The following is a 17,368-nucleotide window of genomic DNA, read 5'->3' on the forward strand; positions in this document are numbered from 1 at the left end:
CTAGATGATGGGTACATGGGGATTTATTATATGTTCTCTCTACTTTGAAACATGTTCTGTAATAAAAATTAAAAATATATATGCTTTATTTTAAAACCATGTCTACAAACACTGACAAATGGGAAAAAGAACAAAAAAGAAATTAAGACTATGTCACCCACAAAATAGACCGAAGAAAGGAAATGCAAATTTCAAATGTTCAACTACAAAAAGCAGTAGCCACATGTTTCCCAACTTTATAGAATCTCAAACAACAAGAACTAGGCAGTGCAACATGAAACACAAAGATTAATGAATACTGATATATGTTATTAAAGAAAATAATGGAAATGTCTTAAGCGTCTTTTTTAAAAACATCACCTATACAGGGATTGGTAGTTAGATAGTATGTCCTTTTAATATCTCTGATTTTGTCTAATATATCTTTAATATCATTACATGGCTTTAAATAATTTTATATTTATTTCTAAGTTTTACTCTTTCCCATTTCCTTTTCTACCTGCCATCTTTCCAACAACCCCCATACCCTCTTGACACACACAATTGTATGTTCACATACTCCTACCAAAAGATAAGGGTACTTAAATGACTGAACTTCATCAGAATGCAATAACAGAAAACCAACAGCAGTTTTAAATACAGGCATATCTCAGAGATATTGTGGGTTTGGTTTCAGATCACAATAGGGGGAATTTCTCAGTTAAATGAGTCAAATTAATTTTTGGTTTTCAAGAACATATAAAAGTTATGTTTAAATTATACTGTAGTCTGTTAAGTATGCAATAGCGCTGTGTCTTTAAAAAAAAATGATGTACATACCTTAATTTTAAAAATACTTCACTGCTAGAAAGTGCTAACCATACTGTGATCTTTCAGCAAGCCACAATCTTTTTGCTCGTTGATGGTCTTGCCTCAGTGCTGATGGCTGCTGCCTGATCAGGGTGGTGGTTGCTGGAAGTGAGGATGGCTATGGCAATTTCTTAAAACAAGTCAACAATAATCAACTGACTTAACTTTTCATGAATGATTTCTCTGTAGCATGCAATGCCATTTAATAGCATTTTACCCACAAAAGAACTTCTTTAAAAATTGAAGTCAATCCTCTCAAACCCTGCCACTGCTTTATCAACTAAGTTTATAAAATATTCTAAATCCTCTGTTGTCATTTGAACAGGCTTCACAGCATCTTCACCAGGAGTAGAGTCCAGCTCAAGACACCACTCCCTTTGCTCATCCATGAAAAGCAGCTCCTCAGCCCATCCAGTTTGATCATGAGATGGTAGCAATTCAGTCTCATCTTCAGCCTCCACTTCTAGTTGTAATTGCTATTTGTAATTCTAGTTGTCTTGCTATTTCCACCACACTGCATTTCCCCAGTGAAGTCTTGAACAAAGTCATCCATGAGGGTTGGAATCAACTGCTTCCAAATTCCTGCTAATGTGGCTATTTTGACCTCTTTCCATGAATCACAAATGTTCATGGCATCTGGAATGCTGAATCCCTTCCAGAAGATTTTCAACTTATTTTGCCCAGATCCATAAAAGGAATCCTCTCTATGGCACTATAGCCATATGAAATGGGGCTTCTTAAATTATGAGACTTGAAAGTCAAAATGACTCCTTGATCCATGGGCCACAAAACAAATGTGCTAGCAGGCATGAAAACAACATGGATCTCACTGTCCATGTCCGTCAAAGCTCAGTGGGGAACAGGTGCATTACCAATGAGCGCAGGACTTTGAAAGAATCCTCTTTTCTGAGCACTAGGTCTCAACAGTGGGCTTAAATGTATATTCAGTAAACCCTGCAGTAAACAAATGTGCTGTCGTCCAGGCTTTGTTCCAGTTTTAGAGCACAGGCAGAGCAGATTTAGCATTATTCTTAAGAACCCTAGGATCTTTAGTACGGTTAAGTGAATGACCCCTGGCTTCAGCTTCAAGTCACCAACTGCATGAGGCCCTAACAAGACAGTCAGCCTGTCCTTTGAAGCTTGGAAGCCACTGACTTCTCCCTATAGAAAGCTGTTTGTCTGCATTGAAAATCTCATTTAGTGTAGACGCCTGCATTAGCGATCTTAGCTAGATCTTTGGGATAACTTGCCGCAGCTTCTGCATCGGCACCTGCTGCTTCACCTTGCACACTGATGTTCCAGAGACAGCTTCTTCCCTTCAACTTCACGAACCAACCAACCTCTGCTAGCTTCAGACTTTTCTTCTGCCACTTCCTCACCTCTCTCAGCCTTCATAGAATTGAAGAGAGTTAGGGCCTTGCTCTGGATTAGGTTCTGGCTGAAGGGAATGTGATGGCTGGTTTGGTCTTCTATCCAGTCCACTAATACTTTCTCCATACCAGTAACAAGGCTGTTCCGCTTTCTTACCATGTGTGTGTTCACTTTTCATTTCCTTCAAGAACTTTTCCTTTGAATTCACAAAGTGACTAACTCTTTGGTTCAAAAAGCCTCGTGTTTGGCCTATGTCTGCCTTCCTCACTGAGCTTAATCACTTCTAGCTTTTGATTTAAAATGAGAAGACATTCAACTCTTCCTTTCACTTAAACACTTAGAAGCCATTGCAGAGTTCTTAAGGGGCCTAATTTCAATAATTTGTTTCTGAAGGAATTAAGGAGGCCCAAGAAGAGGTAGAGAGATAAGGGAACAATGGCCAGTGGAGCAGTGAGAACACACACAATTACCATCTTATATGGATGCAGTTTGTGGTACCCAAAAACAATTACAATAGTAATATCAAAGATCACTGATCACAGATTACCAGAAGAAATACAGTTAACTCCTGAACAACACGTGTTTGAACTTCAGTGCACATCCACTTATATGCAGATTTTTTCCAGTATACACAGTACAGTACTTTAAATGTATTCTCTTTTCCTTATGACTTTCTCAATAACGTTTTCTCTTCTCTAGCTTACCTTATTCTAAGAATACAGTGTATAATGCATATAAGTATGTGCTAATTGACTATGTTCTCATTAAGACCTCCAGTCAGTATTAGCTGTTTTTGGAGAGTAAGAAGTTATGCACGGATTTTTGATTGCGCCGGGGGGGGGGGGGCAAGTGCCCCACCCCCATTTCCTTCAAGGGTCAACTGTACAATACTAATGAAAAAGTTTGAAATATCGAAAGAATTACCAAAATGTGACACAGAGATACAAAGTAAGGAAATGCTTTTGGAAAAATGGCAATGAAAGACTTACTCAATGCAGAACTGACATAAACCTTCAATCTGTAAAAAATCCAGTGTCTATGAAGCCCGATAAAGTGAAGTGCAATCAAACGAAATATGCCTGTTTGCATGTATGTACATACTTAACCTCTACACCACACTTTGCTATTTTTTAAAGCATCTAATACTCAGTATATTAATTTTACCTTAATACTATTTAAAAATCCTTTTTTCTTACTTTTAAAAAGCACACCCATTCACATTTCTTACATCATCTATAAATATTTCTAACTTTGGATATAAAAAATGATTACTAAATAAAGAAATCTTATAATTATTTCCCAAAAAGTCAAGCTTTTATGGACAATAAGAAAATTAGAAGCTGAATTACAAGCTCTACTTATACATACCCTTTAAATACTTGGTAAGTACTGTGAATACATATACTTATCATAAGTAATACAAAAAGTCACTATTTCATTTAACTACACCACAAATACCTAAAAATAACACCCCAAATTATATTCATATTTGTAATACAAACATAGAATTTGTAAAGGAAAAATCATTTTTTAAAGCCAGAAATAATACATTTTGTTCAATTTTATATTCAATATTAGAATGCCATTCTATAATTTCTCACTTATATTCAACAACCAATACCAGAGTTTAAGTGTTCCAACCTTAAAACCTCTGAATTTTTTAAGGAGATAAGTAATTATGCCTTTTCATCTTAATTCTCTGGAATATATTATGCTGAGATTAATAATCTCTGCACCATGGCAGTATAGAATCAGCCCATTTCAGTGACTAATGGGGCTCTCTAAATAAGTGGTGTTCAGTAAATATTCCCATAAAACCTGCCTTCTCTTTTCCAACTGTAATTTACACTTTTTCCTTCTTAACCTATCCATAGTGCTTGCTTCAACCCTCAGTCCGTGGTAAATAAAATTCCTTATATCTTTAATCTCTTCACAAAATACTCACTTCGTTGCCTTAAGTGTCACTTTCTCCTTAAGTGTACTATTTCATCCTAACCAAGGATGTGTATGCTCATTTCCTTTACGGCATGTATACCTTAGGACCAGAAGGTATGATCAGTCTCTGGTTTCCTAATGCTATCAGTTATTCCTTTCACTCTTGTTTAAAAATCCTTGCTCCTGAAAAAGCTCAGCTCATGAAAGGTGACTACATCATGTATTAACTCAGAAAAGGAAAACAGGTATCTTTTGTAAATAAGCACCCCAACTGTGATCTACCGTTAGTGGCTGCTAATGGGTGGAAGAGCATTTTAAGGATTCTAAGGACCTAGTTAAACTCAGATGAACACACACACACACTGCGTTATGGAAAAAGATGAGTATGTCAACAGTAGCAAAATCTATGGAAGTGGAAGACATCATCCTACATAACGGACAAAGACCAAAGACCAACACTTCCAATTATATCAACTAAAATTTTATAACTACTTATATTTAAGAACTCAGGTTCGCTCACCTAAAACAAGTAACACTGAGTTTCAACAACAAATAAGAACTCTAATTTTTGTGAAATGAAAACAAATACCAGAAAATCAATAGAAGCTCTACCTTTAAAAGTAGTATCTCTATAGTGCCTTCTAATTTCTAACACTGCTCTCACAAACATCTCATAGTTCTATGGTATTTAACACAATCTAAATATGATTAAAGCTAACACAAAATCTAAAGTAGATTTCGTGCAGTTCTGTTGATTTCTTCATTAAAATGTTATTATCCCTTCAACAAAGTTAACATAGTCCAAATGAAAAGATAAACTATCAAATACAAAAGTTCTTTTTACTCTCTGAAAGTACTCAGACTGTACTTCAAAGTACCTGCTTGATATAAACCCCACTCCTGGAGAACAGATCCACCAACTCTGGATGATGTTTGCTATTCTGGCTTCCATGACCCAGGGTGAAATTTGTATTATCTCCCCAAGTGTAGACATCCGTAGGATCTAAAATGTAAAGTAATTTTTACACTTTTATGTTTTAAAACAAGTATCAGTTGAGTTCAATTATACATATACTCTACTAATCAATTTACCTCAAACATAGACTCTCTACAGGAACTAATTTTACCAGCATATTTAGAAAGAGGTTGCCAACATTATCTTTTACATTATGAAACTATTAACACACTATCTAATTTTAGGAATAGAAACCTGAAAATCCAAATCAGCACAAGGCTATCTCAGTGTTAGGAATCTAACACTTGTTCCTTGTTTCATTAGCGGCTAGTTTAACTGCCAAATGAGTAAAATACCACCTGCCGTCTCCACTTAGTTTCCATGAAAATAATAATTAGTTATTTAAATATAGAATGTTACTAATAGATATGTAATATATATAGTAATATTATTTATATACTATATACATACATATAAGGGTTCTAGATGAAGCAAATCTGATATTACTGTTCCTACAGAAACATTAACTTCAATAATTTGCTCTTGATAGAAACAAAAATCACACTCATGTTCAGGGTAATAAATATTTTAAAGTGGGATAAAACTTAATTACAGATAAGTTTATGATCTAAGTCTTCATTTTATTTTGGAAGGCATATAAATTTCTTGAATGGAATTATAACTGTAACTTGCAATATAGCATCCAAGGTAGAAATAAAAATGAAGAAATGTGTCCTTACTTAGCTTGCTCACTACTTAAGTACGAATTATAGAGTAGCCTCATTTAAAACTCTTGTCCTTTTCCACCAATTTCCATTTCCGAAGTTCAAAGGCAAACAAATTAGAGAAATAGGTAAAATCAGAAGGATGTGAGGGTAGAAGAATCACTTCCTTTTCCCCTCTACCTCAAGTACTGATGTTACTTTCTGGATGCACATTAATTACTTTACAGTAGTTACAATTCTGTCTTCCCACTTAGGGTGTATTTTTACTCTTACATAGTATAGATTGAAACTGAAAATGCAAAATAAATCAGTGTTCTGAATAAAAACTCAAAATTATCAGCTAGCATATAGCATACACCAAGGTAAAAGTTCTTTGCAGATATCCACACACAAACAAATTTTCTCAGGTATTTTAATAAGAACAAAGTTTCATTAAAATTTTCTAAGCTGTACCTTAATGGAATATATTTGTGGAATTTTCTTACCAGTAGTTTTGAATACTACATGAGTTGGTCTATCCTTCATTACAAGATCCAAAGCTGACAAGCCTTCTTTGTCTTGAATATACAGACTAACACCATGCTAAAAAAAAAAAAAAGAAGAAGAAAAAGGAAAAAAATATATATATATATGTTATCTTCTATGCCCACCGACATTTTTTTCACACACACAAGAGAACTAAAAAAATCAAATATCTAATTCTTAAAATAAGAACCAGAAAACCTGAAGAAATAAAATAAGTAACATTTAAAATCAAAATGAACTAGACGTGAAAATTTTCTACGGTTTAAGGCAAGTCTGGCTACCTACAAGGCCCTAGCCCTGGGTCTCTCTGTCTGTGCCTGTGCATGCACTACACTTCACGTATTTAAAGAGCCATGCTAAAGGCTATAAAGACTTCAAGGTAATGGCACAACAATATTTATATCAGCATTTATTGTTTATAAATATAATGTGATCATGTAATCCCCATCTCTTCTTGCCTTGAACTTTGTTATATCCGGTATTTATATTTAAGACAATTATATTCCTTTATTTCTATTTGTATGATATAGGTTTTCATCTTTGTATTTAAATTTTTTATAGCATTGTTTTAATTGTGGCTTCTTATAAATCACATATAATTAATGGTATCCTTAAAAAATCTGAGAATGTGTGTGTGTATGTGTTTTAAGGATGAATTTAAAGTAATCTTTATATCTTCACAGTTCAAAATTAAACACGAAATAGGACACTTTCTGTCTCACTTATTTAAGGCAGTTAGCACACCCTATCCTTATCACCATACTTTTCTATCTTTTAAAATGTAATGGAAGGGGGGCAGGAGGGAGAGAGAGCAATGTTCAATTCATATTGCTGTTACTTAACTACAGTTTTTAAATATAAAATGTTCTTTTCAAGAGTAACTTTTGGTATTTCCTGATAGTTTAATAAAACATTCAGTAATTAGATTTATCTCTATTTTAACCTGTGCAAGTCATCACTGCCTGTCTGTACACTTGGGTAGTTACAGGCAGAGAACTATGAAGTTATTAAACTCTGTGACGTGTTGGAATCCTCTGTTTTAGGTTACTTAGGAAAGAAGAATCTCCTCTTACCTTGTAACAATGGATTCCTAATAAACTAAAACCAATTCTGAGTTCACTGTGCTCCAGATGGTTATAACACTTGATTTCACAACGGTTGTCAATGAGCAAAAAATACTCAAATGAGCTAACCAGTTAAAAAAAAAAAAAAAGTGATCTAAGATGCTTAACCTTTTAAGAGAAACAAAGGTAGCATCCAGGACAAAGTGCTCTAAGCTATGAAGGTGACAAATGGGATCCCAGAAACTTAGAACCCTAGACAGTTTATTTTGCCAGTTTTATAAATTTTCCTAAACTTTATACATACCAACTGGACCCTAGTAAGACTACATACATTTGCGTTATCCTACGTAGCCCCAACTGCGTAAGACTACCTTTATTTGGCCATTAGCGCTCCACAGATAATGGTAGACTCTGACATTTTCTACTCATCTTAAACTCTAAAGGTTGCAGGACCAGCATGTAGTCTATCCTATTTAAAGATCAACTCTTTACATATCCTCAAAATAGTAGGTAAATTCATTACCTTGTTAAATAGCATCTAAGTATATGCCAGGCTTATAAGCCTGAGCATTTCATGAGAATGCTCTACAAGAAGAAGCAGATGCACTTTAGACACAGCTATTCCACTACAAACCACTAGTAACACTACTGGATAGGTCTGCCTGCAAATACAGAGAACTGTTTTTGTTTGCTTTGACTGTCTTCCTCAAAAGCAAAGCTTAAGATAACAACTGGCATTCAGGTAATTTCCTTGGGAAGAGATCCTACAAAGTGAGGACCAGAAGAGTAAATAAAGGAGGAAAAACCAATACAAGGATGTGTTATCGAGTAGGACACTGCTAAGGCTTGTGCATGATCCTGCCAGGAAATTCTGGGAACCTTATACAATATACCACAGAATAATTCTCCAGTTGAGGAATAAAAGGGGTAAGGGTTTACCCCCCAGTTCCCATTCTTCATTAGCAAAGAGTCGCTCTAAAAGGGATTTAACTCTCCTGTACTTCTGGTTGGTCGTGCGTGAATGCCAAGCTCTGGGGCATAAAATAAGAGGCAAGCAGTAGATGCTAGAAACAAGGTGCAGATTTATACCTATACAAAGCTGCTAGAAGCCTCTGAACAACTAGCTAGAATAAGAGGTGAGGCCAAAATTACATGAAGTGGTTCAAGAGAAGTATCTGATACACTAATTTTTCCAAACTGTTTATGAGCTAAATTGAATGAGTTTAATATGGCTCTCTCACTATTGCTGCCCATATACTGCCAAAAAGTCAGAATCAAAAGACCTTGAGACTGTAATTTCCAGTGGGGCAAATTGGGACGTTTCAAGCCTGTTCTTTAAAGCTTTGATAGTACTTTTGGATACACTGGCTAGATGCCTTCATACTAGAGAAAACAGAAAAATAAGCATTCTCTTCTATTCAAATAGCATGGTTTTAACATTATGAACTAGGAATAGTTTTAGTAAACTGGTCCTGCTATCTAATTATCCTGGGGCAGGGAGCTGGGAGGGTACTTCACATCAGTTCTACTTAGTTTATAACTGTTCCATTCTAGTTTGAGGAGATTTTTCATGCTTATGATTTGACAATTAACTGTATTGCTCTGGTTCACAGCCTGTTCTATTCTGTGAGGTATCTGATATCCCCCTAATAAAATAGCTTTTGCTTAGGGAACCTTAGTTAGCTTCTGTTTCTATGAAATAAGAACTCTAATACACCAACATTTACTGTTCTATTTGTTTATTTAATTATTTGGTTTTGGTCTATCTCCTTCCACTAAAATAAAAACTCAAACAAAAAAAAAGATTCTGTCTGTCGTGTTCATTACATATCCCTAGGACCTAGATTAGCACCTGGCACACATCAGGCACTCAAAAAAAAACATTTGTTCCAAATACTTTATGAATAGTATAGCATTTAATCCACACAACCTTATGATTAAGTTAGTTCTATTTACAAATGAAGAAAATTAAAGCAAGTTTTTCCAGAATAGTAAGTAAACCACGAGTATGAAAAAACAATGGTATAGCAATAACAGATACAGCAGGACCCTACAAACATAGTCTTTGCCAGCCACTCATCTTGTCATGGAATCAAGGAGCCAAAGAACACATGCATAAGATAGGTTGTCTCTCCTCCAGCTTTTGGTAGACAAGTAGTTTCTGCTGAGGTTTTTGTTTTGTTTTGTTTTGTTTTCTAATCTTTGGCAATTAGGAACTGACAGTGGTGGTGTATATTTACTGTACGATTTGTTTTGGCAATTAAAAAGTCTTATAGCTATAAAGTTATCAACTGCAATTTATTTAAAATGTGTATTTGTGTATGGTCTCTCTCTGCCAACCATAATACCTTATATGCTACAGTTGTCCAGAAGTGGAACTGACATGCACACTCCAATCAATGCAGCTCTTCCAATTAAATGATGTTGAAAGGTCAAAGGAAAAAAGGATATGCTATGTTGAGATGTGAATACTAAATGGATAGGAAAAGGTTTCTGTAGCGAAATTTTATCAGTGCAATGCATCCACTGTTAGGTATCTATCATTGATCAGTAGGACTCTGATGATAATAAAAGACGGTCAAGCCAAGCACAAGGTAGCCAAAGGCACAAATTTCCTGGCTTCTCTTAGCCAAGGAGGAAAGAATGACTGAGGATTTCTAAGGGGAAATGAAACCCCCAGGGAAGGAAGTTTCAAAATTCAGACCAGACCCTATTTCAAACTGAAGCCCCAAATCCTGACACCTGAATGGCAACTCCTATGACCACAGAAAATCCAAGGATGCTCAAGATTGACAGGACTGGCAGTCATCCAAATTTCTAGCAGAAACTGGAAAAAACTGAGATTTTAGGTGTGAGAAAGGGTTAAGAGTAGAGCTGATAAGATGCTTTAACTCTTACCAACCTAGCTTTCTGTATAAAATAAATTAGAGTAAGAGAATTAAACCATCTAAATCAAATGTTTTAGATGTAAGAGGAATTCACAGTACTATTAGTAAACTTTTTTAAAATCAAAAATAGATGGAAGATACTGAAGATAAGCTCCCTAATGTGACCATAAGTTTCCTGAGAACAGGAAGTGTTTTGTTCTTCTCTGTGTCCTCTACAAACATGATAAAATGCCTGTACCAAAAAAAAAAAAAAAATCAATTTAAAACTCAAGACTTCTGATTGTGAGTTTTTAATGTGCATTCATTAGTGAAATGACATTGGGGTATACCTCAAAACACTTCGTTATTTGTCTATACACTACAACAAACCTAGACTGAATCTACTTGATGAGAAATTTCAAATTAATTAAACTGACTCTAATTATTAATTTTTTTACAACTATAAACACTTTATCCTAGCCAAACAAGAAATAAACATACTATAAAAAAGACAGTCCCTAAATGTTGTATTTCAATAACTAGTGCCTTTTAATGTAGCTAATAAAAGTTACAGAAAAGTAAACCATTTTTCTTAAGAATACTGAAAGATACATAATACAGATTAAATGATAATATATATGGGATTTACTTCAAAATAGTGTGAGATAAACAAAGGCAGTGGGGACATATATAACACATAATTAGCCAACAGTCAGTTATGTATTGTAAACTTTGGTATATGTTTAAAACTCTATATCATAAAAAGTCCAAATGAAATATATATTGGATTTGAATTCTAAAGATGAGTCAGTTACAATAGTAAAAGATATCAAACAACTGATAAGAACAAACGCAAATGTTTGGAAAATAAATGGGGTGTTTGAAAAAGACTAAGAAAAACATATGCCAGACCAAATAGTTTTATTTTTTTTTATTTTTTAAAGATTTTATTTATTTATTCGACAGAGATAGAGACAGCCAGCGAGAGAGGGAACACAAGTAGGGGGAGTGGGAGAGGAAGAAGCAGGCTCACAGCGGAGGAGCCTGATGTGGGGCTTGATCCCATAACGCAGGATCACGCCCTGAGCAGAAGGCAGACGCTTAACCGCTGTGCCACCCAGGTGCCCCAGACCAAATAGTTTTAAATAAAAAATGACACTTACCTTCAATAGGGACCAAACACAATCAATATGTCCATAAAAAATGCTTCTGTGCAAAGCTGTCCATCCTGATTCCTTGTCTTTCACCAGCAGATCCACTCCTTTCTCAATAAGCCAATCTAACACTCCTTTCTTTCCACAGGAGGAAACAAGGTGGAGGGCATTTCTGCCAAAAGCATCTTTGATAGTTGCAGCATTGTAACAATGACTGGAGAGAAAGGCCTTAATCTGGTTTTCATTCCCCTTTGTTACCACAGAAAGGACATCCAAAGCATGCTTCAGGGATCGACACTTTGATGTGCAGTCAGGGATGGAAGAATTCATCCTAATGGTTTTTATACTGCTTAGTTTAGTTCTTCAGAGTAGTCAGTAAAGACTAATTCTTAAAAATGAAAAAGCCAGGACAAAAAGGTGCTATTCAGAAAGATTTATAGAGAATAAATGACCTGTTTAGGATTATAATTTAAATCCTCAATGGCAATAGTATAAAACTATAGATCTTTGTACAATTTATTTTGGCACTTAAATCAAAAAATTATAAATAGTTCTATAAAGTTTATATCAAATACAAGTTCTTTATTAAGGGAAAAAAACAACTTTCCACAGTTTATAGATTTTTCCTGGAGTCAAGCACCAAGGGGGAGTGAGGAGGGGACTCCCCCTCCACACTGTCTGATCCTTTCAAATATCCATAATTGCAAGGGTGACCTATAAAAGAAAGGGAAAACAAGAGACTGTAAAAAATACAAAATCTACCTCTTGCTCTCCTCAAGTACTTTACCATTACCTCTATATTTAAGTGCCCCCAAAATCAAATAAAGTGCCCCTAATTCCTATTTCAAAAAAATAAATAAATAAAAGTGTATCAACTCTTCATCTTCACATCCACCGTATTCTAGAACTATACTAATCATCTTTACATCCTTTTTTCCACTCTCCTGCTTAAGGTTAACCTCTGTACCTGTACTCTGGAGTCCACCTGTTTCTTTCCAAAAGCTTCATTCCTTCTCCCTTGTATTTTTACACTCTAGTAGCTATGTCCCCACAAGATATAAGCACACTTAAATCTACCATCTTTTTTTTTTAAGATTTTATTTATTTATTTGACAGAGAGAGGCAGCGAGAGAGCGAACACAAGCAGGGGGAGTGGGAGAGGGAGAAGCAGGCTTCCTGCTGAGCAGGGAGCCCGATGTGGGGCTCGATCCCAGCATTCTGGGATCATGACCTGAGCCGAAGGCAGACACTTAACGACTGAGCCACCCAGGCGCCCCTTAAATCTACCATCTTTATAGCAATCCCATCTCAAACCTTTACCCTCTAAAATTATTTCATCACCACCACTACCCAACACCATCCATCACCACCCACCACCACCACAATAACCAATCCTCTCATCATTCAGTTTTTACTAAGAGCCAAGCACTGTGATAATGTTCTCTGCGCCTGGAAGTCCTTCACCATAGGACTATAGAAGGAGATGATAATTAAATAGCAGGTATCAAAATAACTAGGTATCAATCTGGGATAACAATAACTTTAGACACTTACTTTATACCTTACATCAATATAAACTCAAGATGGGTCAATGACAAATATAAAAATAATACCAAAAGTACTAGAAGAGAGGATGGGAGACCCTTTTTTACAATTTCAAAGTACAAAAGGCCTTTCTAAGTATGATCTGGAATTCAAGCTTATAAAAGATTAATAAATTTAATCTGTTTAAAGCCCACATTAAAAAAAATACTAAGACAAAAAAGGAGAAAAAGCTTCCTTAACATATAGTCTCTATAAATAAGAGACCAATAGAATAAAAATCAAAGAATATGACATTTCTTAAAAAAAAAAAAAAGGAAATTTAAACAGATTTTTAAAAAGAGACTCACCTCATTCAAAAGAAATGTAAATTAAAACTATAATGAGATACCATGCAACAGCATGAATGGAGCTAGAGAGTACAATACCAAGTGGAGCTAGTCAGTCAAAGAAAGACAAATATCATATGAGTTCACTCATATGTGGAATTTAAGAAAAAAACAAATAAGCAAAGGGAAAAAAGAGAAAGACAAATCAAGAAACAGACTCTTAATTATAGAGAACAAACTGATGGTTACCAGAGGGAAGGTGGGTTAAATAGGTGACAGGGATTAAGGAGTGCACTTGTCAGTGAAGAGCAAAGAGCAAATTCATGGAATTGTTGAATCACTACATTGTACACGTGAAACTAATATAACACTGTATGTTAACTAATTGGAATTAAAATAAAAACTTAAAAAAAAACTATAATGATATCATTTTTTATCTATCAAAATAGCAAAGATCAAAAAAGTTGATATTACTACGTACCAACAAGATTGTAAGAAAATACGTACTCTACTCCATTGCTGGTAAGCATATAAACTCATACAATTTCTTTGGAGAGCAATTTAGTATAGTTATGAAAATGTAAAATAACCTTTTTTCTGACCCAAGCAATTTTACTTCTAGGAATTTATCTTGGAAAACCATATCTATGTGTGGAATGGCATAAGTACAAGAATATCCACTGAGTCATTGTTTGAAATAGTAAAGTGTGGAAAAAACCTAAATAGAGTAATTATGTCCATGCAACAGAATATTATTCATGTATCAAAAAGAATGAAGCAGCTATATATTTTCTGATATGAAATCATCTGCAAGATACATTGTACCATGTCCTTTAAAATGAGATGTATATGTAATACCATTTACGGAAAATTTGTATATGTATTTACATGTTTATGCTTGAATAAGCACAAAAGATATCTAGAAGAATACACAAGAAAATGGTTAAGAGTGGTTCCTCTGGAGAAGAGCACCAATGGCTGGAGACAGAAATGGAAGGCAAACTTACCTATATTTTACTTCAAACCACTTTTGAATGCTTTACCATGAGCACGAATACCTATTCAAAAAGTATCTAAAAAATATAAATAAATGCTAATATATTGATTAGAGAGGTTATAGGAAAATATAGAAAACTCAGCCACCACATAAGAGCCTCTAGCTTCCTTTTTTCCAATATGCTACCCTGTCTGCTTTGCCCTGTTCAGATCTGGAGAAATGAAATACAATTTGTCAACTATTTGATGAACTACTATTCTTCAGATTTTTTACTTCCTGTTAGAAAACTAACCACCTATATATTAGAAATTTTATATCTAGAGTAGACTACTTTACACTCAACATTTCCCTATCATCTTTTTATTTATCATCTCCTAATTATTTTTCTTTCAGTATTTTTGTACTCTGGATTTTATTCTATTTTATTTTAGTCCTCTGGATTTTAAATAACTAGTCAATCCATTTCATAATGGTTAGATTTTAAAGCTTTTATAATAGAAATTCTATGTAAATTTTCTTCTCCAAGGTATTGATCATAAATACTTAATAGAACAAACAATCCTAAAACCACAAAAGACCCCAATAGCCAAAGCAATCTTGAGAAAGTAGAACAAAGGTGGAAGCATCACACCCCCTGATTTCAAACTATATTACAAAACTAGTAATTACAACTGTGTGATACTGGCAGACAAAGAAACACATACATCAATGGAACAGAATAGAGAGCCCAGAAGTAAACCCATGCATATATGATTTACAACAAAGGAACCAAGAATATACAATGACAAGGAGACAATCTCTTCAATAAATGGTATTGGGAAAACTGGACAGCCACATGCAAAAGCATGAAACTGGACACCTATCTTAAACCATACTCAAAAATTAACTCAAATGGTTTAAAGACTTAAATGTAAGACCTGAAACCATAAAATTCCTAGAAGAAAACACAGGCAGTAAGCTCCCTGAAAAATTTTTGCAAATCATACATCTGATAAAGGGCTAATCTATATAAAATACCCAAAGAATTCATATATTCAATTCAAGAATTCATATTCAAGAGCAAAAAAATAAACCACCCGATTAAAAAAATGGGGAAAAGATCTACATAGACTTTCCAAAGACATACAGATGCCCAACAGGTATATAAAAAACGCTCAACGTCACTAACCATCAGGGAAACGCAAATCAAAACCACAAGGAGACATCACCTTACTCCTTTAGAATGGCTATTATCAAAAAAATAAGAAATAATTAGTGTTGGCAAGGATGTGAAGAAAAAGGAACACTTGTGCACTACTGGTGGGAATGTAAATTGATATAACCACTATGGAAAGTAGTATGGAGGTTCCCCCAAAAATTAAAAATAGAACTACCGTATGATCCAACAAGTCCACTTCTGGGTATTAATCAAAAGAAAACAAAACACTAACTCGAAAAGATAATATGCACTCCCATGTTCACTGAGGCATAATTCCCTTATTCTGACTTCCCCATCTACAGGTGACAGCACAGAATTAGAGGATTCCAGTTAGCTCCAGTTGTTTCTACTAGTTTGTATGTTTTATAATTTGATATAAGCCTTGTAACATTCATCGCCACCTTAAACTGTTGATTGGTATAAAAAACAAAGTGTTTCTTAGTTGACATAAAGAAAAACGTATGAAAGCCTCAAGCAGTTTAAAATGTGAAAACTGGAAAACAAGATACATGGCAAAATAGTCAATTGTAGTTAATTTCATTCTTTTGAGGCTCTAAAATTTTTCCACCTTTGTATTTTCAGTGTATTCATAATACTTGGAAAGAACTATTTACTAGCAAATAACTCAAACACTAAATGAAAGAATTAAGGTAAACCGAAGAAAATTCCCTAATTGTTACTATACATTAACAATTAAAATGGAAAAAAGGGGGAATATGAAATATAAAAATGGTAGCATACTATAATATATAGAGAAACATACAGAATACTATGAACATAAATATGGAAGTGACTAAGAGCTAGTGTTTCTTAGAGTCTTAGATATTTGGATTCAAATACAGCAATGCTGGCTGTTACTAGTTACGTAACTCTAAAAATTACATAATCTCTCATTTCTTCATCTGAAAACGGAGACAATGTCACCAACCTCACAGGGTTACTGTAATGATAAATGAAATTGCTTAGCCTTGTACCTGGCACAAAACAGACACTCAACATACAGTAGCTTTTATTACTATTATTTCTTCAGTAACAAAAGGGTAACAAATTTAATCTCAAAATTCACATTTGAATTTGTCTCTGCTACCTGGTTTCCACACCTATTTCTCCAATTAAACCATATACACTAAGGTGACCAAAATGACCTCCAAACGTACAAATACTTTTAGATACTTTCAGTTCTTATCTTACTTTACTTCCCTGCTTTTGTTCATTAACACCGCATTCTCCTAAGGTATGTAGGAAGGGATATTGAAAGCATACAGAACTACTGAAGCATTTAAGCATGGGCTCTCTCTCACCCCTTCTTCCAAAGACATTATCTCTTCCCCTTATCTTCAAATTTTGTGGTTCTCTCAATGTCCCACCTTCAGTCTTCTCTTCCTCTCTACTTCATATTTTCCCTGGATAATTTCAATCTCTTTCTAGCTTTTAACTGTAACCTACATGCTCATAACCCCAAAATATGTCTTGTACCCTCACATCTTTCCTAAATTCCAGCCTATATTTCCAATTACCAGTGTAAATATTTATGCATTCAACATATGCTTACTGAAGGCAAAGAAAGCACTGGAAATAAATATTTATTAAGCACCTAATATATACTGGATATGTTACATTACAGAGAGGTTAAGTAAGCCACCCAAATCATAGCACCAATAAAAGAGGAGTTAAAATTCAAGTGCAGATCTGTTTAATAACAAAATCCAAGCTATTTCTACTATACTACAATGCCTCTCCAGTACATCCACAGTATCACAAGGTACTAGGAATACAAAATAAATGATATAAATATTTTAGATAACATGATAAAAATACAGGTTCATGGGTAATACTTAAGTGAAAACTATAGCTCAT

At 34.5% G+C, this 17,368-nt stretch overlaps 1 protein-coding gene across 4 annotated transcripts in view; it reads right to left on the reverse strand.

The window, feature by feature from the left end:
* The window catches only part of IBTK (inhibitor of Bruton tyrosine kinase), a 95,210-nt gene that overhangs the window by 74,439 nt on the left and 3,403 nt on the right, over positions 1–17,368 (reverse strand). For all 4 annotated transcript variants that reach the window (XM_026507005.4, XM_044387095.3, XM_026507004.4 and 1 more), the window contains exons 2-4: positions 11,455–12,159; positions 6,321–6,417; positions 5,034–5,158 (exon numbers count right to left, since the gene is read on the reverse strand). In XM_026507005.4, coding sequence (XP_026362790.1) covers positions 5,034–5,158; positions 6,321–6,417; positions 11,455–11,775 — 543 coding nt within the window. In that variant the 5' untranslated portion in view covers positions 11,776–12,159. The remainder of the gene's footprint in view (positions 1–5,033; positions 5,159–6,320; positions 6,418–11,454; positions 12,160–17,368) is intronic.

Source organism: Ursus arctos, unplaced genomic scaffold (assembly GCF_023065955.2).
Source record: "Ursus arctos isolate Adak ecotype North America unplaced genomic scaffold, UrsArc2.0 scaffold_29, whole genome shotgun sequence".
NCBI classification, from domain to species: domain Eukaryota; kingdom Metazoa; phylum Chordata; class Mammalia; order Carnivora; family Ursidae; genus Ursus; species Ursus arctos.